The sequence below is a fragment of the Girardinichthys multiradiatus genome, chromosome Y (assembly GCF_021462225.1).
Source record: "Girardinichthys multiradiatus isolate DD_20200921_A chromosome Y, DD_fGirMul_XY1, whole genome shotgun sequence".
NCBI lineage: Eukaryota > Metazoa > Chordata > Actinopteri > Cyprinodontiformes > Goodeidae > Girardinichthys > Girardinichthys multiradiatus.
This window is the reverse complement of record NC_061818.1, coordinates 11,394,567-11,419,133: the sequence shown is the minus strand read 5'-3', so window position 1 is coordinate 11,419,133 and position 24,567 is coordinate 11,394,567. Positions and strand designations below refer to the sequence as shown.

At 41.7% G+C, this 24,567-nt stretch overlaps 3 protein-coding genes across 4 annotated transcripts; 2 read left to right on the top strand and 1 right to left on the bottom strand.

Annotated features, from left to right (window-relative positions):
* Positions 1 to 198: 198 nt before the first annotated feature.
* LOC124864520 (erythropoietin receptor-like) lies at positions 199 to 4,661 on the top strand. Its single transcript, XM_047359327.1, is given in 9 exon segments — positions 199 to 580; positions 797 to 932; positions 1,050 to 1,216; positions 2,183 to 2,334; positions 2,434 to 2,590; positions 2,733 to 2,745; positions 2,747 to 2,818; positions 2,954 to 3,041; positions 3,129 to 4,661. Coding segments are annotated over 9 exon segments (1,584 nt in total). The 5' UTR covers positions 199 to 519; the 3' UTR covers positions 3,867 to 4,661.
* A 2,672-nt stretch (positions 4,662 to 7,333) lies between these two features.
* Positions 7,334 to 10,477, bottom strand: LOC124864658 (ATPase SWSAP1-like). The gene is made up of 2 exons (XM_047359520.1): positions 10,148 to 10,477; positions 7,334 to 8,542 (listed from the first exon to the last, which is right to left on the bottom strand). The coding sequence occupies exons 1-2, from the start codon at positions 10,418 to 10,420 to the stop codon at positions 8,060 to 8,062; spliced, it is 756 nt and encodes a 251-aa protein (XP_047215476.1). The 5' UTR covers positions 10,421 to 10,477; the 3' UTR covers positions 7,334 to 8,059.
* Positions 10,478 to 10,670: 193 nt separating this feature from the next.
* On the top strand, positions 10,671 to 21,316 carry LOC124864029 (zinc finger protein 653-like). 2 transcript variants are annotated; one of them, XR_007037250.1, is made up of 10 exons: positions 10,671 to 10,996; positions 11,088 to 11,128; positions 12,733 to 13,050; positions 13,141 to 13,619; positions 14,455 to 14,632; positions 18,638 to 18,722; positions 18,821 to 18,938; positions 19,026 to 19,124; positions 19,207 to 19,306; positions 20,313 to 20,354. XR_007037250.1 is itself a non-coding variant. In XM_047358634.1 (10 exons), exons 1-10 carry the CDS (start codon positions 10,713 to 10,715, stop codon positions 20,488 to 20,490), a joined length of 1,896 nt encoding a protein of 631 aa, XP_047214590.1. In that variant the 5' UTR covers positions 10,671 to 10,712; the 3' UTR covers positions 20,491 to 21,316. The 2 variants fall into 2 exon arrangements, 1 of the variants encoding a protein (XP_047214590.1); XM_047358634.1 differs by having other exon boundaries at positions 19,010 to 19,124; positions 20,313 to 21,316.
* The last annotated feature ends 3,251 nt before the right edge of the window (positions 21,317 to 24,567 follow it).

The following is a 24,567-nucleotide window of genomic DNA, read 5'->3' as shown; positions in this document are numbered from 1 at the left end:
AACCGTGAGCTAGATGCCGCTAACTCCGCGGAGCATGAATATCCAATATCCAACTTCAAACTAACTTCTCCGCGGTTGCAGACCGCTGTATCTACCCGTCCATCTGCTCGGTGCATTTTTACGCGCACTTTGGATCTCAGCCACAGGCTCGTAAACATAAATGAGAGCCTGCTTCTCACCCTAAAAAAACCCCCCGAAAACTGAATAAAACAGTTATCTTATGGTTTGTTTTTCGCCCCACCTCCTCTCCTCTGACTGTAGAAGGTAAACAGCTCAACGCCACATCTTATCGCGGTCAAGCAGGCGCCTAACAGCGTTGCGCTATCGCAGTCATATCTGAAGCAAAAGAAAAGCAAGAAAAAAAAAAACAAGCCACGCTTCTGGCTGCAGCGCGCCTGCTTCTGACAGTTGGTTGTCCAGGGATGCAGGAGGACAGCAGAGAGTCCGAGTCTTTCGGTGCACAGACAGGACAAAAGGATGACATGTGATTAACTCGTACGACTGGTGGCACTTTCCCTGATGTTCTGCGCCGCAGGAGCTGCTGGAATCGTTCAAGACGCGCAGGATTTCAGGAGGAAAGGTAGGATCAGCTTCATTTAAGTAACTGTGGCTGGGCAGGGTGTGTGAGATGATTATAAACCCGGGGATATGTATGGGAGAAACAGAGAAATTGTACAAAAACACCCAAGGAGAAAGTTGTGTTGGTGTTGTAGCATTTAACCGCCTTGAGCCTGATCATGTTGGTGTCCAGCATGATGTTCTCACACTTGTTCCCATCCTCATTTTGTCTGTATAGCTTCCATGCTTCTAAAAGAGGAACCAAAGAACCCTAAATGCTTTGCAGAGAGCAAGAAGGACTTTGTGTGCTTCTGGGAGGACAATGAGGAGAGGGCTGGTTCTGTGGATCAGTACTCCTTTACATATGCCTACCAGTAAGTCAGCTTCTTATAGGACACAGTGAAAAACATCCCACAGTAAAAGTAGGCTACTATCCAGCATCTTCGTTCTGGACCCACAATGTTGTGTCACATCTTCTCTGTTCTGAGCAGAAATGAGAACAGCAGCATGTGCCCGCTGGAAGTCCTGCCTGCAGCAGGTGGTAAAAGGCTCTTCATCTGCCGTTTGACCCGGGTACAGATGTTTGTCCAACTGGACGTCCAAGTTCATCGGGAAGGGATGCAGATCCACAATCGCAGTCTTCTCATTGAGCTTCTGTGTAAGTGATGTTACTGCGGCTTGTGAACCTGTCTTCACATTCCACTGCAGTGCCTCAAACTCCTGGTATATAATAATAGGGATTATTATTACATGTGTTAGACCAACACAAAATAACTCTTAAGTCTGAAGTCAAGGGGCAAAGGATATATAATAAAAAAATATAATTAATTCATATCTACAAGGTGTGGAGTGGATTTGTATTTAACCCATTTACTCTAATATTCTAAAATAAAATCCAGTGCAACCAATTCCCTTTAAATATTACCAAACAAACATAGTTATCACCCTGAACACGCCATCCCGATTGATACGCACGGTGCTGGCAGCATTATGCTGTGGCATTGCTTTTCTTTAAGACGGGCAAAGAATCTGGTCACAATTGATTGCAATATGCATGGAGCTAAATTCAGGATTCTGGAGGAAAAACTGTTAGATGCTGCAAAAGACTTGAGACTAGGACAGATATCCACCTCCCAGCAGGACAACAGCCCTAAACATGCAGCTAGAGCTGCAATGGAATGGTTTACATTAACACATGATCAGATAGACCAATCAAAATCCAGACTTGCTGTAAATTCAATACATAAGCTGTGTTGCAACTGTAAAACTGATTAACACTCCATCAAATCTGACTGAGCGATTTTGCTAATAATAGTAGGCACAAATTTTAATTTCTAGACGTGCAAAGCTGGTGGAGACATATCCCCAAACATCTTCAGCTATAACTGCATCAAAATGTGATTCTTCTGAGTACTGACTCACGGGAACTAAATACAAATGCACAGCACACTTTTCAGATTTTGGGTGGCAGAGAAACTTTTGTAAAGCATTTTATATGCAACAAAACAGTCTAAACGTTCTATAATTGGATTTCAGGTGGCAAAGGTTTGTTGGGTGAATCACAGTTCCTCTGTCTTTTTGAAAAAAACCATTGAATTTGAGTACCCTCATCTTTGTCTGACAGTTCTGCTCGATCCTCCTAAGAATGTGACAGTGAGCACCACGGGCCATCAGGGGCAGCTGAATGTGAGCTGGGTGCCGCCTTCTCTGAAGTACATGGATGACAGCATGATCTATGAGGTTCTCTATGCTCTGGCAGACAGTCCTGTCGGGCAGGTATGACAGTTTGTGACCTTGCCAGCATAAGTAACATTGAAGAACTTGCATTGCATGCCTTCAGCTTCATGCTGAGGAGAAAAATTATCTTTATTGCAGGTGGAGGCGATACAAGCCTGCTCCGAGATGATTCTGACAGGCCTTGAGGCTGGTACAAAGTACAAGGTTCAAGTCCGTGTGAACCTGGATGGCATCACCTACTATGGCTACTGGAGCGCCTGGAGTGACCCCATGTTCATTGAAACTTTGCCTGCAGGTGGATGTTCTACACATGTATTAATAATACTAATTTGTTTTGTGGCCCACAAGTACTTTCGACTTGATGATTTTGGCCCACATGAGAAAAAATGTGGACACAATTGATCTAAATCAACCTGAGCTTGCTTTGTACCCTACAGAACTTGACCCACTTAGTGTCCCTGACTTTCATCGTGTCCTTCATCCTCGTTCTGCTTTGTCTTGCTATGCTCCTGTCCCATCACAGGTCAGTACACTAGGAACACACAACATATGGCTTATTTTGTAGCCACATCATCATGTACCTTCTTTTAAACATCTCAAAACTATCAAATGGAAGATTTAGGAATACTACATTCAGTTTGTTTCTCTTTGTTTTTAGGTTTCTTATCAAGAAACTTTGGCCAGTTATTCCAACTCCTGACAGCAAATTCCAAGGTCTTTTCACAGTTTATGGGGGGGACTTCCAGGTAGGAAAAACCCTGAAATTATTGGAGGGGGAGGGGGGTTTGGTGTTTCAGGACCATTCTCTCATCATTTTTTGTGTTTCTGCATAGGAGTGGTTAGGACAGACCAGTGGAAGCATATGGCTGACTTCCCCTTTTATTGTCTCTGAAGAATGCCCTTGTCCACTGGAAGCACTCTCAGAACTCAACCTTTGCCCACCCCTGTCCTCCCCTCCTCTTCCAACAAAGGCCTCTAAAGCTTTGACCCTTGTCATAAATGAGGACATGGTTTTGAAGAAAGGTCTTCTTGACAGAGAGTCAGTGGACAGGGTTGATTCTGTTCAAACAAATGGCTGGAGAACACATCACCATGACCACTGGCTGTTGGATCGTCTACGTGAAGTCCAACAGCACCCTGTTCCCAGCTCCCATAGTTCTCTTCTGGAATCTCAAGACACCTACATAACCCTCAGTGGCAACAGACGTATTGAAGAAAGACACATGGAGGACTCCCTCGAGGAAGCCTTACCCCTCGGGGTGCTTTTTGCCTCCAGAAAGACTCCCATGAGTGAGTCTCACTCTGACCTGGGGTCTGTGCAGCAAAGCTCTGGTTCTGGGAACCTTTCGTCTCAATCAAGCTTTGAGTTTCCAAACCATGCCTGGATAGCCAAAGATCCTGGCTACACCTACATGGCTGTTGCAGACTCTGGGGTCTCCATGGATTACAGCCCTATGAGCAGAGCTGACGACATGAGCAAAGTGGTTATCTATGCCAATGACTACAAAAACGAGATTCCTCCTCATAGACCTTTCCTGGTGAGGCAGTACCCTGTCCACGATGACGGCTGAGAGGATACCAACTTGAACTAGCTGCATATGTTGGCAACTTGGAGAACAGCATTTGGATTTTCACTCCAGGCTAATGAACTCTCATGAACTGGTAGGAAAATAACCATGGAGCTGACGGATACCAGCTAAAAGACTCGAAGAGAATGGTACTTTGGATATTCTGTAAATAACATAAGATTTACATATGAAACAGTATGGTCTGTGATTCACAACAAATACTAATATTTGGCACTCTGCATACCTATCCATAATATTTTTCAGATTAGATCAGAACGAGTGTTTCCAGTGTTTTATTTGAGCTAAATCTGTTTCTGTTTTTTTAGTGGCAGGATTGCTATGACAACTTTAATACCACAGTCATGGTGTAGACTGTTCTAGGGGCTCTTTCCCTGGTATTTCTTTATTGTCAACAAATTTATTAACAAAGAATAAGCAAACAACTCTTTCAGAATTACCTCTTTTTTTTCTACAGTGATCTATAGTAGCTTAAGCTAAATCTGTATCCAGGTGCAGGCACCATTCTTGGACCCCTCTGTTCTCAAGTTCTGCACTCTCAGTCCTTTTCCGGTTCTTAAACTCTTTGCTTTAATGTCCTAATTCTCAACCCAAACCTTCAATTAAAACTACATTAGGTCAGGAACTTTTCTCTTGTTTTTTATCCTGTGCACAGATTTCACCCACATACAGGTCCTTCTCAAAATATTAGCATATTGTGATAAAGTTCATTATTTTCCATAATGTCATGATGAAAATTTAACATTCATATATTTTAGATTCATTGCACACTAACTGAAATATTTCAGGTCTTTTATTGTCTTAATACGGATTATTTTGGCATACAGCTCATGAAAACCCAAAATTCCTATCTCACAAAATTAGCATATCATTAAAAGGGTCTCTAAACGATCTATGAACCTAATCATCTGAATCAACGAGTTAACTCTAAACACCTGCAAAAGATTCCTGAGGCCTTTAAAACTCCCAGCCTGGTTCATCACTCAAAACCCCAATCATGGGTAAGACTGTCGACCTGACTGCTGTCCAGAAGGCCACTATTGACACCCTCAAGCAAGAGGGTAAGACACAGAAAGACATTTCTGAATGAATAGGCTGTTCCCAGAGTGCTGTATCAAGGCACCTCTGTGGGAAGTCTGTGGGAAGGAAAAAGTGTGGCAGAAAACGCTGCACAACGAGAAGAGGTGACCGGACCCTGAGGAAGATTGTGGAGAAGGGCCGATTCCAGACCTTGGGGGACCTGCGGAAGCAGTGGACTGAGTCTGGAGTAGAAACATCCAGAGCCACCGTGCACAGGCGTGTGCAGGAAATGGGCTACAGGTGCCGCATTCCCAGGTCAAGCCACTTTTGAACCAGAAACAGCGGCAGAAGCGCCTGACCTGGGCTACAGAGAAGCAGCACTGGACTGTTGCTCAGTGGTCCAAAGTACTTTTTTCGGATGAAAGCAAATTCTGCATGTCATTCGGAAATCAAGGTGCCAGAGTCTGGAGGAAGACTGGGGAGAAGGAAATGCCAAAATGCCAGAAGTCCAGTGTCAAGTACCCACAGTCAGTGATGGTCTGGGGTGCCGTGTCAGCTGCTGGTGTTGGTCCACTGTGTTTTATCAAGGGCAGGGTCAATGCAGCTAGCTATCAGGAGATTTTGGAGCACTTCATGCTTCCATCTGCTGAAAAGCTTTATGGAGATGAAGATTTCGTTTTTCAGCACGACCTGGCACCTGCTCACAGTGCCAAAACCACTGGTAAATGGTTTACTGACCATGGTTTCACTGTGCTCAATTGGCCTGCCAACTCTCCTGACCTGAACCCCATAGAGAATCTGTGGGATATTGTGAAGAGAACGTTGAGAGACTCAAGACCCAACACTCTGGATGAGCTAAAGGTCGCTATCGAAGCATCCTGGGCCTCCATAAGACCTCAGCAGTGCCACAGGCTGATTGCCTCCATGCCACGCCGCATTGAAGCAGTCATTTCTGCCAAAGGATTCCCGACCAAGTATTGAGTGCATAACTGTACATGATTATTTGAAGGTTGACGTTTTTTGTATTAAAAACACTTTTCTTTTATTGGTCGGATAAAATATGCTAATTTTGTGAGATAGGAATTTTGGGTTTTCATGAGCTGTATGCCAAAATCATCCGTATTAAGATAATAAAAGACCTGAAATATTTCAGTTAGTGTGCAATGAATCTAAAATATATGAATGTTAAATTTTCATTATTACATTATAGAAAATAATGAACTTCATCACAATATGCTATTTTTTTGAGAAGGACCTGTATGGCAATGTGCCAACCGGGAAAAATGTCATGCATCAGCGGAAAGGGTTTTTCATTGTTGGGTCTTACAATGGCGTTGAGAGTCTGCATCCATACAACAGCATTTTATTTGAAATTGTTGTGCTAATCATGACATGAAAGTAGGATTTTTCTTTACATTTTCCTATTGTTGTTTTCATTATTATTTGCTGACTATACCAAAATGACATATTGTTAAGTATATTGGTATAATAAATACCACAGAATTTCAACCAGTCCTCACTATCATGTCATTTCTAAATCTGACATCTGGAATGTTTGGATAAAATATAAAATTATTATTAAAGAACTGCCCCATTATTTCAGACTAATTTTTGGGTCATTTAGCAAAGACATCATTTTAAAGTACATTCGGTGAAACTCTTATTACTGTAGGTTCTGCAACATTTATTTAAAACAATAATCATATTTTGCCAACCGTACATCTTTAGGCCAACACTGCCCCCTTAAGAGTTTCAGTTTACTGCTACTCTGATTAACCTTCATGACCTTTTTAAAACGCTAATTTGCTAGCCATGAAGGATAATCTAGTTGCAGCAGAAATTTTACATTTTCTTGAATGGTATTACTGAACTGCTAAGCCTTATTATTATTTTTTTGTAAAGGTGTGTTTTAGGTTAGCATGAAACAAGAGAGATGCAGATTTACAGCAAAACAACCGTCCCAATTGGTCACATTCAAACCATGCCAATGCATCTCCATCTCCTTGCTTACTTGAACTTTATTTGTATGTCTTATTTGTATTTGTATAACTTGAATAAACACATCTAACCTAAATGGTTTTTTTTCATATTTGTTTTTACTTTATAAACAGAAATTTATGATACCGATTTTTTTAATAACTGACACTGTCAGGTGTTATAAGGTCACAATACACCTTCACTGCACCATTTATAATTTATTGAAAAACACTGAACAATACGAACAATAAATACAAACTTGTTTTAACTGCACATGAGGTCATGCTCTCAAATATAAATGAAAAGTTTACAGAGTATTGCAGTTCCTTTAGTCTTTCATTTTTCACATTTTAAAAACAAAACGTGCAAAACAGGTTAGACAAGTAGATAAGATCGGTTTCACATGTAAGTATTGGCTGATCACCCAAAATTAAGGACAATCGATCAGGTGCACCCTTACTTTTTACATGTAGACGGCCTCAGCCAGAGATCAGAATCAGCCAAATTTCCCTTGATCGACAAGTCATACACTGAAAAAACTTTTGTTTTTCCTTGTTCATCAAACTCATCCAAACTAAAACCTCCAACAAAGGGTTTGTCTATAAACACATAAACCAGCAGCATGTACCTTCATGCACTTTTCTGAGTTAAATGACAACTAGATAGACGTTAGAAACATACGTGTCAGTCCATAAATTTGAATGATAGTCCATCATTTTCTGTTGGATTCCAAACTACAACTTCTATCAATGATTCTGGTGTACATTTATTTTCTCTTTTATGTGATGTAGTCTTTAGAAGCAGAAAAAATGCTATTAGAAAACCAGGGGTCAGTATCAGCTGGTAAAAGCCTGGTCAGTGCATCTTTAAAAAATAAGCTGTTATAAATACTGCTTTATTTTTGAAACTTTATCTTTCCATTGCTGAGGATGTATTACAAATCTCAAAAGGCCTTGAGGTAATAAATTACATTGTACAGAAGTACATCAGCTCAATATTATAGAAATGCGATTAACGTATCTTTACAGTATGTTGTTTACAAATGGTTTTCATCTCGGCCTGCTGTGGTGATTTTAAACAAGAATGAAAGGGTTTTAAAACGTAACATTGGGCAACAAAGCCTTTCAAACTAACTTAAACTCCATTAAACCATCAGGAAAAGTGAAGTTTTCACTCTTGCGTTAAGCTGGCCCATCCTCACAGTCCTCTGGGCTTTTTGTTCCGGAAAGGTATATGTGCCACACCTCCTGAGCTGCAGCTGCTGCAGCTTCATAGCTTCTGTCCTGATCCAGAGTGCAGCGAGCTTGGAAGTAACGGTCAAGAACAACCAGAATTGGATCTGTCGCTGAGGAATCCCTACTTTCCTGCCCACTGTCTACATTCAAGAGGAAAGAGGCAATGATGCGGCAGGGGGCTGAGCTGGACCCCCTCTGTTCGAGGACTTCTGTGAGAAAAGCAGCAATGTCGCAAAGCAGCGCAGACAGATGAGCAGCGCAGGACTCCTCTCCTGAGTGAAACCCAGCATGGCTGCCGGCAACAGGGTCCCGCAGGAAGCCATCCAGTCCGTCAACGATGATGAGTGAGGGAGGTGAAGGGGATTCGTGAAGGCTGGCAACCTGTTGGAGCAGCTCCTCCAGGGTCCGGGGATAGGAAAATGCGATTTTCTGAAAATAATAAGAAAAACATTAGTAAAGGGTAAACTGACAGATAATTGCAGAGACTATAACTCTGATAATCCTGACACGCTGTAATGAAAGGGGTTCAACTATGACCTTTGTTAAAATAGAAGTCTTTAACAGTTTCTAACTTTTCAGGCAATCAATCATAGGCAATCCCAAAACAAACATCACTGATAAAGGGGCCTTAACACTGGTTCATATTTATCTTGATAAACGATTTAAAAAAATTAAATGTCATATAATAGAGATACAGCACATTGAAATAGTTTTCATACAACTGGAACTTTTTCACATTACATCTACAAACTTTAATGTGTTTTATTCCAACGCAATGTAGTGTCTAATGTTGAAGCACAAAGAATGTAAATAATACCAGTACTGTGCTTTTAACAGCCTTTAACTAATTTTCTCCTGAGACTGACCAGCATTTAGCTCCATCCATCCTTCTTTCAACTCTGAAGATGGCTCCATGTGCCTGCTGAGGAAAGGCATCCCCACAGCATGATGCCGCCACCACCAAGTTTCATGTTGGGGACGGGTTGTGGGTTTTCTACCAAATATGGCATTTTACATGGCACACAACAAAGTTCAATTTTGGTGTCATCTGACCAGAGCACTTTCTTCCCCATGTGTCCCCTGCATAGCTTGTGCCAAACTGCAAATGGGACTTTTTATGGCTTTCTTTTAACAGTAGCGGTCTTCTTCTATAAAGGCCAGATTAGAGGAGCTCACAACAGAAATCTCCTACCTGAAACCTGGGAAAATCTCAGCAGCTCCTCAAGAGTTACCAAGGACCTTTAGGTTGTTCCCCCAATTATCTGACTGAAGGCATTTGAAGCTTCGTACCTCATGGATTGCTTCAATTGCTTTGCTACATTTGTTTGAAATATTCTAAAGCATTTCATTTAATCTGTAATGTATATGAGGTTTTGTTTGAGCATATTTCTTTTTTTTTTTTTACACAAATGAAAACACTCCTTTCAACAAAGATGATACTGGTGCATCAAGTCCAGAGTCTATGTGCTTACTATCAGCAAGCACTTACTTAATCTTAATATATAATCTGTAATGATGATTCATTAGTCAGCACACATGTAAGAAACATGATCAGAATTGAAAAAAAAAGTGTTTTTATTGTTGATTTGGGATTGAACCAGTGCTCTAGTCGAGCTTAGGTGGCCCCCAGGTGTCGCTGTTTTTAGTTAAATTGAAGGTATTGTGTGGTTATTACCTAACTTTGGCCAAAACCGTGCAGTTTGCGCACTATTGTGAAACTACTGCAGCCTTCACAGCACAGTTGTTCTTATAGTTCGATTTTATTTCACACAGGGGCCTCTGTTTATTAAATAGAGACTTAAGTGGGCAGTTTGTTGCGCTAATTTAAATGTAGGGGTAGCTATACGAGTAAAAGGGGGATGGATAAAAATGAAAGCCTCTTTTTAGATATTTTTTCAAAAATATATATCTTTTCGTTGCACTACTTTTTGGTGGTTCGTCACATATCGGATAAAACATAGTCTGTCGCTTTACACAGCACTGTAAATAAATTCAGGTATTCTACTAAACTTTTCACTGATAGTTTGGCTTCACCTTCAGTCCCTCTGGATTCAGTGTCGCACTGCATCTCTGCAGACACACCGGGAGGCTCTGAATCCGGGTTTGGGCGAAGAACGACACTCTGATGCCGAGCTCCGAGGCGGCGGTGACGGCCGCCAGCAGCAGCACGGAGCGGCTGAGGCGGTGCTCTCCCACCACCAGGGTGGTGCAGCGGAGAGATGGTGGCGAAGGACCAACACTCGGGTCCTGCTTCTGACTTGTCTGTGACGAGAAGGTCCTGAACACCAACGTTAGGATGTCTGTCATCGCAGAAATTTAGTTTCTCGTTCACTCGAAGCTTCCCGCTTCTTATGAGTGGCACACCGGTGCTCCAGCGTAAATGGTCCGGGTGGAAAACAGGGCACTGCCTCATATATATATATATATATATATATATATATATATATATATATATATATATATATATATATAGCTTTAGCTTTGCTTCTATTCTGTGGCAATTTTAACATGGTAATCCTAAACCAAACTATAGTGCTTCCTGTGAGGCTTTGCGCAACTTCCGCTAATCGCAGGATCAGCTGTTGGCGTTAGTACCAAGATGGCGCACTGTCCGGTAGATTGTCCTTCTGAGGCCGACCGAACCGGGGACCGAGGTGTACTGAGGAGGTGTAGGGGCCGACCGAGGCTCACAGACTCAGACCGAGCTCAGCGGAGGTTGGAATCCCGAAAGAAGTACGATGTTAGGAGGGTGTACCTCGGAGAGTCCCACAAGCTGTGGAGCGAGCTCCGCAGGAGGACCAGCCTGAGTGATGCTGGGCTGGCCGAGTACCTCATCCTGCTCAATTCTACTTATGGAGACAAATACCGGCAGGAATGCTGCAGGTAGGAGGGTGATTCACTGCGGATACTAAGTGCACATACAGCTGGGTGCATTTAAATCCACTGTGAAAGTGATGTGATTGTTGTGTTTCAGAAAGAAGATTGCAGCAGAGGTATCTGGGGAACAGCAAGGAGGTGTGTGCTGTTTTTATTTATTTGGGAATATCTTGAGAAGACTTTTAGGATTGTGGTGTCTGCCTACAATTGCAATGCGTTTGATGATCATGTTTGGATTCCCTGCTCATCATATGAATTTTAAGATCAGACAGCTCAGGCCAGGTGAAAAAGTACATTTGTAAACATTAAAGGCCCAATGCCATAAAAACCACAGTTTTTATGGACCTATTTGAGATTCAACTTGCTTCGTCTCTTCTTCCCATTATCGACAGGAAAGTTCATCTCTGCCTAGTGTATCGCCGTCACTTTCCTCCCCATTGAACCTTTCCACTTTTTGTCGTATTCCAACCACAAACCTCAGTGTATTTTTGGAGTATTTTATGTGATTCAAAAGTTGTGCATAAATGTGAAGTCAATGGGAAGAATAGGGGTTTCCTTCTTTTTAAATAGAAAAAAATGAAAGTATTCTGATACTCCTAAATGAAATCTATTGCAGGGTGACCAAGTCTGGTCCTCGAGAGCTACTATCCTGCAACGTTTAGATGCATCCCTACTACAACACATCTGAATCCACCGGCTCAATTCCCTCATCAGCAAGACTTTGACTTTCAGCTCTGCAGAGGTCTGGTAACGAGCCATTCATTTTATTCAGGTGTGTTGGTGTAGGGATGTATTCAAAAGTTTTGGCACCCCTCATCTAGTGGAGCCAATTGGCTTCACAAGTCCCTTCGTTTGTAAGCAGAGTCTGCTGCTGTGTGGTTTAACTTCAGTGTTACTCCAGCTGTTCTGTGAAGGCCACAGAGGGTTTGTTAGAAAACACAGTTAAACAAACAGCATCAGGAAATCAAGGAACACAGCATTACAGGTCAAAGATAAAGTTGTAAAGAAGTTTAATGCAGGGTTAGGTCAGACAATAATATCCAATGCCCTGATCAACTCATTAAGCACTGCTCATTCCAGAATTTGAAAATGGAAAACCAATCCCATAATCTAAAATACTAAGAAGGTGCATTTACTGTGTTCCTGTCTACAGCAGGAAACGTGTTTTGGCTAAATGCTGCTTGAAGCGGGCTGGTGGGGATCTGAGTATAAAACCAGGTGCGTGCGGGCTGATCTTCTCTGTCCCACTGCAAAGCTTACAAGACATGGCTGTCCATCTAAACCGAAAGGTTGGAAAAGGAAAGCATTTATCAGAGAAGCAGCCAAGACATTTATGATAACTCTGGGGGAGCTGCAGAGATTGCTTCTGCACTTTACAGATGTGGCCTTTATGTGAACACATAAATGATGCAAACTCTGGAACACACTGAGAATGGGGCAGAGGTCCACCTTCCTGCAGGACAACCACATAAAAGACTTGTAGCTAAATATAAATACACCCCACACTTTTCAAATCTCTATTTAAAAAAAAAACATAATTCATGTATGATTTTCCTTCCACTTCACCATTATGTACTACAATGTGTCAGTCTCTCTAAACACAAAACTTTTAAGTTTATAATTGCTTTAATGACTAAGTGTGGAAAAGTTTAAAGACTACAAAATATACTCTGGAAGGCACTAAATCTTGTTATCTTGTTGGAAAATATATCAACATCTTCCTTGTTCTTGCTGTTTATCAGGTAGAAAACAACGTGTTTCCAGCCTCCAGAGACTGGTGAGTTGGTACCGGGAACACTCGGCCTCCTGCCCCCACGAGCCCCAGCTCAGAGCTCTGGAACCCAAGCCTGACTGCTCCACTGCGGCCGTCTGGCAGTGCGTCTCGGACCACTCCTTTGTGCAGTACCTTTACTCCCCACTGCAGGAGGTCAGTGGCTCAGAGCATGAGGAGAGAGGAAGCGGGGATAGCGATGGAGAGACAGCAAACACAACGGACCCGTTGTCGGTTAAAGGCACAGGGGCCAGACAGAGAAGAAAAGAAGGTCACAAAAAGTGTAAAGGTGCATTGTCTTAACTGTGGTGCTGGATTCTAACCTGCCTTGTCGTGATTATTTTACTAACATGTATTTTTCTACATACATCTTGTGCAGATGAACTAATTGATACTATAAACCAGCCTGAAGAAGATGGAGGTCAAAACAACCAGCCAAGGATAGAGGCTTCATCTCAGGACACTACACTGGTGGGACCGCCTGCCTGGGACACAGAATCTTCGCATTCTGCCTCTGCTGAGGAAGAGGAGGCAGCAGCGCTTGAGGATGTGGGTCGAGGTACAGATGAAGAAGGAGAGAAGGAGAAGCTCAGGGAAGAAGAAGAAGAAATGAGAACTTTTGGGACCGATTACGAATACAACACCACAGCAGCGCCTTTACCCAATGAACTGGACATGGGGAACGAGGGCTCCCAGTGCCTGAATGGTTCCGTTCCTCTGAGTGCTCAGATGGAGCTGTCTGTCCCACCAGCTGTGCAAGTCCAGGAGCGGGCTGAGCTGTTCGACCCTCAGTCTCTACAGACAGTGGTGACAGGCTGTGAAATTCCCAACCAGCGGGCAGCTCTAGAAGGCTCCCAGGTAGCCTTGCACAATGTGTCGCAAATTGATTGGTCTTGTAATATTACTGTACGCATTATGCATGTTGCCTGGCCTGCAATACGTGTTGGCTCATTATTTAAGTACCATGCATTCAGGCTGTCTGTGCCTGTAATATGTTTGGTAACAGTAGTTGTTTAATGCAGCATAACATGTTTTTTATGGTAAAGAGTTGGTAAATTGTTCACATCATTAAAAGTTCCACTAACGTTTTATCGCCAAACAGCAGACATTGGCCAGAAGCAGCTTTATCCATAAAACCTTGTTGTAGACATGGAAATATTGAATATTCATTATCTGGGGTCAATCTTTGCTATGAACCCAAAGCAGAAATACTTTAACACTTTTTAGTTCATTGTTTAATTATTGCAAGTCATGTCGTTATAGCAACATTTCCCAATGTTATCGCAGGCTTTACTAATATCATGCAGCTCTACTCCCTGGTAGGTAAATGGGTTAGTCTCAGAACTCAGAACAGTGCGCCCACATTTCCTAATGCCATGGCTGCCAGTAGATTTCTTCTTTACTTCATTGTGTCCTTCCCTCATTTCTTCCTTTTTGTCTTCCTTGTTGTTAATTTCTGTCTCTTTCTCTCCTTTCTTTCTGCTATACTTGCATCCTCCCTTCCAGTCTCTGTTTTTCCATCATTAAAGTTTCCTGCTTTAAAAATGTCTGCCATAAATTCAAGGTGGAGTTTATCATTTTATATTTTAAAATAAACTCATAGAAATTAGGACTCAGAAAAGTAAAATAATTCAATGAAAAATGTGTAGGAACCCTGTAATGCATAACTTTGGCTTCTTCCTTTCATTCCCAGTTAATTATCATCACTGGTCCCAGCTATGAGGCCTTTGCATCAGAAGGAGTCCAGCTCAACATGGGGTGCGGAAATATGGAGGAAGTTACTTGCACTGTCATTGGCGGTGTCACCTACAACCAGCTGTGTACGCCCGACTTCAAAGTCCGATCGGCACAAGAGGAAGATTCCCTGACAGGTTGCCAATAAAAACCCGACCAGAGATACTATCATTAGCTGTAACAGATCACTGTGCTGTACTTTATGCATACAAACATAAAAATGTGTTGACTGTCAGGGGTTGGACAATCCTGTCAGGAACTGACGCAAACAAAGTGAAGGGCTAGTGAACAACAGCTGTTACAGCTTTTTATGGAAAGGGTAGAGCATACAAGTTCTAACTTTGAACTGACAAGATTCCTGGAATCTGAGGAAGAAATAGTTTATTTGTTGTTTCCCACTAAGATCTTAGAAATTCCAGTATTACATCTAAAACCATTAGAGGCTCGTTGTTTCCTCCTTATCAGCATATTGAGGGCAGTGTAGCGCAGCAGTAAAAGTCTTCCCTCCTGACTTCTGGTAAATCAGTTCCTAGAGTCTCTAATTAGAGAGCATCCAGAAAAATAAAACTGCATTCTGCAGTTTTGATCGAGGCATTGGTGGATCGAGGTTAAAAATGATCAGTGAATTTCCCCCACAGTGTTTCTGTTCTAGTTTGATTATATTTTGAACCGTAAAGCAGCATTATGCGTGTTTTGGTTAAAAATTATCAGTGTAAATTTCCCCCACAGTGTTTCCGGGAGCAATGAACATCCTCCTGTCTGTGGAGATTAGTAACCAGCTCAAGCCATTAGAGAAAAGCCGTGAGCGCTTTATGGTGCAGGAATGGCTCCAAAGCCCTGGGAAGTCAGAGTCTCAAATGATACCCAGGGCGAATTATGTTAATGATGCTCATTAACTGTTTATGTTCTTGATATAAAACGTATTTAAAAAGTATTTCCACGCACTTTGACGCAACACAGCTAAGCATATCAGTAAAATATACAGACAAGTTCTTTTGGTACCTTTTACAAACTATCTGAAATAACTTGAAACTGACAAAGACCTAAATGTGCTTTTTTTTGTTTTTTCCTTTCCATATTTAATAGAAGTCAGTCTTTGCTTTAGGTTATTGATTTGGTTGAATATTTCAAACAATTAAACTGATCTTTTCACCATTGTTTAGTAAGATTAAGATCTGGGCTCCTGAAGGCCATTGAGGAATGGTTTTTTTCTTCTAGCTGTCTGTTTTTCCAGTCATTATTATTAAAGGACAGGATACTAGTGGGTGTCTCACCAACTCCAATACAACGTCAAAGTAAATGTATTTTAGGTTCCATAGAATGGTTAGAAAGATTTTAATCATATCCATCATCAAAAACCCAAATATTTTTCTGATCAGTGAATGCACCTTACCTAAGCACTACCTGGTCACGGTAAGAACACTCAATGTGGATGATATTACTGAGGAAAGACTCAACATTAGCTGATTTTAGTATCACTGAAGTGATTAGAAAAAGCTCAGGGATAGGAAAAGCTCTTTGAAAAGGAACATTATTTTTTTTAAGTTCTGATGGGTCAAGGCTTCTCTGCATTTCATTTAGGCTGTTAGAGAAGCAGGTTTTCACCATATAACAGGAAGGCTAATCCATCATAAAACATGATGGATTTGAAAATGTTAGCCATTTGGCAATCTCAAGCCCCTATCAGATCATTATTCTGCTCTAAACACGCAAACACAAACCCCCATTTTGTCATTCAGATCAAATAAGTCAGTCCAGTGTGAGCTCATGCTGTGCGAGCTTTCAGGTCATGCAGATGGGACGGCAGAAATAAGAGGTCCACAGTCTGACTCTGTGGTGCTCCAGGAACAACTGTATCCTGAGCACCAGCAAGACCAAGGAGGTCATAGTGGATTACAGGAGGTCCAGGAAGGATGAACACGCTCCTCTCTGCACACAGAGGGAGGTGGTGGAACGTGTGGACAGCATAAAGTTCCTGGGCCTCTCCTCTGACCTCTTCTGAACTGACAACACCTCCACCTGGTGGAAAAGTCCCAACAACGGCTCTTCTTTCTCAGAAAGCTGAAACAGGCTGCTCACAAACGTTTACAAGGCCACAACTGAAAGCATCCTGTGCCTCAGTGTGACGGTGTGGTGTGGGAGCTGCACGGCACAGGACTGAAAGGACTTAGTATGGGTGGTGAGGACAGCACAGCGGATTATGGGATGGCGTCTACTAGATCTGGACTCGATTTATGCAGCACAAGTCCAGAAAAGAGCCAGACACATTGCTAGAGACCACACCTACCCGGGCAATGCACTGTTTGTCCCACTTCTGTCAGGAAAACAATTTAGGAACATCACATCAAAAATAAATAGACTCAGAAATGTTTCTTTCCCAAAGCAGTGAAGGCAACTGTCCCCCTGCAGGCAGACACTAAACATCCCTTCTGACAAACAAACCACCAGCCCATCTCAGACTGTTTCAGCACAAGCTGCACTTTATGTAAATACTAAATACTACATGCCACATTCCATCCATATGTTCTCTTGTTTTTACATTTTCAAAGTCTCTTCTAAGGATGCTTGCTTTTTGATTTTTCTAGAAGTGTTTTTACATTTTGTAAGTGTTTTTAATTTATGTCTGTGCACTACATGTATTTTTTTTCCAGTGTCTCAGCAAAATTTTGTTAAGGTGACATAATGACAACAAAAACTCTTGAATCTTGTAACTTACGTCAGCAATACGCATGAGGTCCGTGAGAAATCTCCCCTTTATCTGAATGTCTGCGCCAGGATCCTCATGCAGGCTGTCCAGTTGCATTCAGTGCTTTAAAGATGAGCAATGTTGTTGTGTGCCATCCTGAGCATGTTGTTCTTGTCTGCACCAGATTCTGCTGATCAGCATATTCGTCATGTTAGACTCCGGAAGGATCATTGGATGCCGCTGCTCTGTTTACACCAATGAACTGTGCCGCATCTGCTGCTTTCTTTGCTTTGTTTCATATCACTATGTCAGATTGTCTTAACCTAACATCAATTAATGTTGGTGGCTACCCCCTGAGGTGGACCAGAGAGGTTATACTGGTGAGGGCAACACAGTGACACACAGGACAATCAACCATGCAGACACTCATTCACACCTAAGGCCAATTTAGACAGACCAATTAACCAATTTTGGACTGTGGGAAGAAGCCGGAGTACCCAGAGAGAACCCACACAGGCACGAGGAGAACATGCAAACTCCATGCAGAAAGACCCCCAGCCAGGAGTCAACCCAGGGCCTTCTTGCTGCAAGGCTACAGTGCTACCAACTGCACCACTGTGCTAAATTAACTAAACTGAACTAAAAAAAATAAGTTAATTTAGTCTTTCATTTTTTACATTTGGTGGATAAGGTCAGGTTCACATGCAAGTATCGGCCGATCACCCCAAAATTAAGGAGATCGACATAGACCGATCGATGGGTGCACCCCTACAGTCATAGAGAAAACTCTTAGGATGATAAAACAGAAATGTCAGATTTTGTATTTATTTTATCTTTGTTTGACATGGTGTGACATCACCTCTTCACCTCATACAAATAATTAATGACAGCTGGTTGGTAGGAATACGGGATAGAAATACCTTGAGTTCTGTTTTGAAATCTGCCATACTTCATGAAGAAAAATGCATTCATTCATCAATTCCTTTATTTATTGTCATCCACCCATCCACAATGGGGTTGTAAGGGTAGCAGATTCACGGAGCAAATGAATAAAAATCCCTCTAGCAAGTTCTTACTGGACGACCAGGAGGAATCCTGAACCACCTTAGCTGACTTCTGTTGATGAAATAAAATCCCATACTGCTGAAAGGATTGTTGCCAGGTCGAGGCTTTACAGAATTATGGTGTGCAAAAAAGCTCTAATTGGTGCATCTTTACTGACAACTCAATGCTCTCCAAATTTTGTATTACTTGCAAGATTATCTAAATCCAAAGTGCTGCCAACATTGTCAGTTTAACTTGTGTTTTCATCAGCATTTTTTAAATGTGGTGCCATAAAAACCACGTGCACGCTCAGACCAGGACCCCTGTAGATTGACCATTTGACTAAAATTCTAGAGGCAGCTGAACATTCAGGCTCTGTGAAACATTTTCTAATCCCACTGTCTCTCTGCAGGTTTGAGTGAAACACAGCTAGTGCAGAACACTGTTGATAACCTGGAGCTGAGCAGTAACAGAGAGCTGCAGCGGGGTCTCAGCAGGTATGTGGCAGACATACTGCTAAGATCCTTAGTGTTGGCAGATATTGTAATCCATCTCTAAAGGGGACTCCCTATCGTCTTTCACTGTGTTTCTGCAGTGTCAGGTCAAAGAGAAACAGGCGAGGGCCAGTCATTGAAGCAGACGGCATGCTCAAGATGTTCCACTGTCCTTATGAAGGCTGCAGTCAGGTTTATGTAGCAATCAGCAGTTTTCAGGTAAAACACCACGACCCATTCTTTCTCCATCTTCCCTGAGAAGATCAAAAGTAACTGTTTGTTATTTTTAGAATCACGTGAATCTAGTTCACAGGAAAGGTAGGACCAAGGTTTGCCCTCACCCTGGCTGTGGAAAGAAATTCTACCTGTCAAACCACTTGCACCGTCACATGATCATCCACTCAGGTGGGCTCCGAACACATCAAAGATAAATCATGAACAGCATCCTAAAAGAACAGCACATATATTTCTGTGGGCATTTCTACAGGGGTCAGAGATTTCATCTGTGAGACATGTGGGAAATCATTTAAGCGCAAGAATCATCTGGAGGTCCACAGACGGACCCACACAGGAGAAACCCCACTCCAGTGAGTTACCAGTCTACTGTTACTGTTGAGTAGTTTGGAACATCATACAATATACTGAAATGTCAATTTTTGAAGTTATGTTGGAGTGTGAAAAATTTAGAGTACATAACTAGAAAGAGGAAGTGGTGTTGACATACTTATCTTTTAATTTTACTGCAGACGATTTACATATAAGATATTTCTTAGCTTCTTGTTAAACAGTACGTGTGAAGAAATATTAACACTACACCTACTCTGAAAACACCGGCCCCATTGTGAAACATGGTGGTGGCAGCATCATCCTGTGGGGAAGTTTTTCTTCAGCCGATCCTTTGAAACTGTTCAGAGTTGATTGGGTGGATGGAGCTCAACACAGGGGGATGCTAGAAGAATACCTGTTTGGGGCTTCAAATGATTTGATTTGCATGTATGCAACCTTGGCCAGGTCTGCTTTGTAAAACAGAGTTCTAAACTCACTGAGACTTTTCATATTTACCTTTATTATTTAACAAAAGAATTGAGACAGGAGTGAAGATTCACCTGCCATCAGGACAACACTAACTATACAGCCAACACTGATGGCCCAGTCAAAGTTCAGACTTAAATCCATATGAGAAATTGCTGCAAGATTTAAAAAAGATGTTCTCCATCCAATCTGACTGAGTCTAACCTAATTTTCAAAGAAGAATGAATGCAAGTTTCAGACTTTGGATGTGCCAAGCTGGTAGAGTGGTTCTATACAGTATAGGCTCATCAGGTCTCAATATTAACAAGACACCATACTTTTCAGATTTGTTTTTTGTATAAATATTTGAAAAGCATAATTTTCCAGTATTGCCCTGCTGTGTGTGGATTTGTGACATAAAAAACCCATTAAAATACATGGAGGTTTATGGTTGTAACGTGACCAAAGTTCAACAGAAAAGAGCAGCAGGGGTGAACACTTTTGAACATGAACATTTACATGATCATATGACCTCTCTTTTCTGCTGTTTTTCCCCTCGTACCTTCCAACCTTCTCCGTCAGATGTGAAATCTGTGGCTACCAGTGCCGCCAGCGCGCGTCCTTAAAATGGCACATGAAGAAACACACTCCTGAGGCACTTTACAACTTCACCTGTGAGTTCTGTGACAAGAGGTTCGAGAAGTTGGACAGTGTTAAATTTCATAAACTAAAGAGCCACCCGGAAAAGCAGATGACCTGAGGTGTGTGAGGTCAACTCGCCAGCAAATCGAGGCTCTCCTTGGATCACATGGCTAATGTCTGGTTTCAAGGAACATCACCTTGTTCAGACAATACTGAAGTGAGCCAGTCAAACAGCTGTGCAGGACACAGACTGTGACAGAGTGGAAGGTGCTGTGGGTTTTATGATACTGCTTTACTATCACAGGAAAATGTGCAAAGGAAAGCTCCACATGTTCTCAATAACCGCTAACTACCTTATTGAATGCAGTAGTAACTTACATTCAGGGACAGTAATATTTAGTGATGCTGATTAAGTTTTTATCCCTGAACATCACATACTGATCATTAATTTTAAGTGGGATCTGGGATCCCACATCGTCAAAAATGAAGTGAATTGTAACCTGTGGAAGTCTCAGCAGTTTCAACTTTAGTTTTTTGTGTTTCAGCTGTTAAAACAGGAGGGAGTGTGATTTAAATTTTTTGAGGAGTCCTTTAATATCCAGCTAGGGAAAGTTGCTGTTTTCAAGCCAATGTGGTGGGTTAATATTAATGCAATATGACCCATGTCTGGTAAATTTCCAGTGAAAATTAGGACCAGTGAAGGACCTGGCTGAGTTACTAGTTGGATGTTATATTGTGTTTTATGATAGGAAAGTAGTTGAATTGGGCTCAGTATTGTCAGTGTATCCCATGTGAGTTTAATTACTCTTCTCAGGAAACTCCCATAAAATCCATTTTGCTCTTTATTTGTTTTTTCTGTTTCACCACTGAAATAAATGCACTTTTCCTTTTTGTATCAATTACAAAGTTGTGAGTGTTTATATGAAATAAATAACTTTCTTGTACATTGTGCTTCTGTCACATACCATAAACCTCTGCTGGGACTTTGGTCATTTTTTAAAAGGCTGGCTATTCATATACTAAAAAAAACCCATTAAAGCTGTAATGATGTCTGCCATCATAAAATCTGTTTTTCATGCAAGTTGTTGAAGTTAAAGTGTATTCGCAAGATTGCTACAAAATTGTAGAAAAATTTGTTTAAAAGAAATGTATTAAAGGGGTGCAAAAGAGGCCTCATAAACTGGCTACTTTAAGGGAAAGAGATGCAAGTTAATATGGAAGTGGGTAGTGGTAGTTGTACTATCTATAGAAAAATGCAAAGAAGGACATTAGTTGTCCGTCTGTGGCTCCATTAGAACAGAGAGACAACTGAGCCAGGAACACTTTCTATGGCAAGGAGCATACATAGCCAATAAACAGTAAAAGCTTCTTCAGTCACTTCATCATGTAAAGAGATACAATTGAACACAAGTTCTGGGCCAGGGGTACTTTCTAAGGAAAATAAAAACAGGGCATACAGTTGTTGGCTGCAGTAGCTATTTTGTTAGCTCCATAGAGGGAAAGAGAGAACTTAACATACAGCATTGGGCAAGGCCAGGTTATACAAAAATAAACGGAGAGGGTACACCAAGTCAGAGGCAGTGATGGTTCTTTTAATGGCTCCATGAAAGAATGAGTCGCAGCTGAAAGAGATACTGGGCCAGGTCTACCTTCTACTGCTAGAGAAATTAAAAGAAACCAATGAAGGGAACTAATAACCTGTTTTTTCTCTAGCAGGTGATAAGCCCCAGATATAATTTTAAATACAATGTTTACACTGTGTTTGGCTTTATCACACAACATGTAAATAAAGATGAAACTCTGAGTTGTATTTTTTTAACAACGATTTTGATTTATATTCTTCTTTACATGGTTTATTGGTGTCTGTGAGGCAAAAAAGTTAAACTATAACACAGCAAATAAAGTAATATGAGGCCAATTTGATTTAAGTGTTGGCCATGATGACAGTTGTTACATTTGGAGAAAAAATCAGGAAGACTGCTTCCCTAAAAACATCATCCCAACTGCGAAGCACAGGGCTGGCAGTATCATGTTGTCATAGTTTTTTAATGCTGTAGGGATAGATGCACTTCATATAGTAAATGACATCAGGAAATAACATTATGTGAATTAATCAAGTGAATAACTCACCATCTATTTATCAGTTGAAACAAAAACAATATTTATTAGCTAAACTGAGTGAAGGAGAAATGTCATCTGCGGGAATGAAGGTGTAGTGCAGTTTGCTTCACAACGTCCACATACGTCATTAGGCTGATTTTAATAAATAGTCCATGGCCTCTCTAAGCAATGGAAAAAGAATGTACACGATTCTTTTTAGCCGGGTAAAACAAATCTTGGGGCTTTTGGAGGATAAGGGGTTAATGAAGCTACATCTCAAAACATCAGTCATGGAGTTAAAGATTTAACACAAATGGGTCTTCCAAATGAACAGTGACCCTAAACATACCACCAAATTAGTCACAAAGTAGATTAAGGACAACAAAAGTAAATGTCTTAAAGTGGCCATCACAAAGCTCTCATCCCAATTCCAAAGAACAATTGTGGGCATAGGATGTGTTTGAGAAACCCGAAGAGGACAAGCCATCCTTTTCCGGTCGAGAACCATGGCCTCGGACCTGGAGGAGCTGATCTTCATCCCAGCCGCTTCACACTCGGCTTCCAGTGCCACAGCGCATGCTGTAGGTCTTGGTTAGAGGGGGCCAGCAGGACCACGTTATCTGCAAAAGGAAGAGATGAAATCCCCAAACCAGGGTCCCTGCGGCCCATGGCTACGCCTAGAAATCTGGTCCATAAAAGTTAGGAACAGGACTGGTGACAAAGGGCAGCCCAGCCGGAGTCCAACATTCCCCGGGAACAGGTCTGACTCAGTGCCGGCAATGCGGACCAAACTCCTGCTCCATTTGTACAGAGACTGGATGGCCCCTAATAAAGGGCCCCCGACTCCATACTCCTGGAGCCCCCCCCACAGGGCACCACAAGGAACACAGTCGAATGCCTTCTCTAGGTCCACCAAACGCGTGGACCGGTTGGGCAAACTCCCATGAACCCTCGAGCACCCTGCAGAGGGTGTAGAGCTGGTCCAGTGTTCCACAACCGGGACGAAAACCACACTGCTCCTCCTGAAGCTGAGGTTTGACTATCGGCTGGACTCTCCTCTCCAACACCCTGGCGTAGGCCTTACCAGGGAGGTTGGGGCGTGTGATCCCCCTGTAGTTGGAACACAACCTCCGGTCACCCTTCTTATGAAGGGGAACCACCACCCCGGTTTGCCAGTCCAGAGCCACTGTCCCCGACCGCCACACAATGTTGAAGAGGCTTGTCAACCATGACAGCCCCACAACAAACATTTCTTTTTGTACTTAATTGAAATAAAAATGCATACAGCAATAATAATATATTGCATTAGGTAACCGAAAAAATGAGATTGTTAATTTTAGTCCTGGAAGCAATGACTCTGAGGGTGTATGGACCTGTGTTCTGAATGAGCAGAAGCCTTCTTATTGTGCAGTTAATACATCAAAAATAATCTTTTCCTACACTGACGTGCCAGCAAACCTCCAACATGTCTACAAGGCAAACAGCTTCTGTTTTTTTTTAACCCTGTCATGTTGTGGAAAGGCAAACAGAAACCTGCTTGTATTGTTTCCTAATTTGACCTGTTTGACCACTTTCCTCTGTTTACAGTAGGATATGTAGAACAACATTTAGTGTTGCAACACATAATATTAAAGTTAAAAATACTGTAGATCACAGATAAAACCTATCTACACTATATACTTTCATGGGGTGTAAAGAATTTAAACTCACTTTATTTCTTTAGCAACAGTTCAAAACTAAAGCAACCTTAATGCACGTCAAGACAACTTTAATTCATATCCACGTAGAGTCCAACTCAATTCACATTCCATTCGAATCAATCTGATTGGGAGGAAATCATTCCAACTTAACCCAATCTTACTGTCAGATTCAGATCAGGATAAATTCGGTCCAAATATAATACAATACAGTACGATTCAGTTGGTCATAAATTCCCACTTGTTGTCCAGCTGATTGCATGAAGACATTGTTTTCACAGCATTGCCATATCCTGAGTAGGAATTTGGTCAAAGTACAAATTATCAACCTATTCAACAGGGAGAAACTTCCAGTAAAACCAAGCCAATAATTAGCATCTATCTGCCTCAAATAGCTG

Coding starts and splice junctions, on each gene's coding strand:
- LOC124864658 (XM_047359520.1), bottom strand. CDS start 10,420: ATGACAGACATCCTAACGTTGGTGTTCAGGACCTTCTCGTCACAGACA. Junction 8,543..10,147: donor TGAATCCAGAGGGACTGAAG/GTGAAGCCAAAC, acceptor TATTATTTTCAG/AAAATCGCATTTTCCTATCC.
- LOC124864029 (XM_047358634.1), top strand. CDS start 10,713: ATGGCGCACTGTCCGGTAGATTGTCCTTCTGAGGCCGACCGAACCGGG. Junction 11,129..12,732: donor ATCTGGGGAACAGCAAGGAG/GTGTGTGCTGTT, acceptor GCTGTTTATCAG/GTAGAAAACAACGTGTTTCC. Junction 18,723..18,820: donor CTGCAGCGGGGTCTCAGCAG/GTATGTGGCAGA, acceptor GTGTTTCTGCAG/TGTCAGGTCAAAGAGAAACA.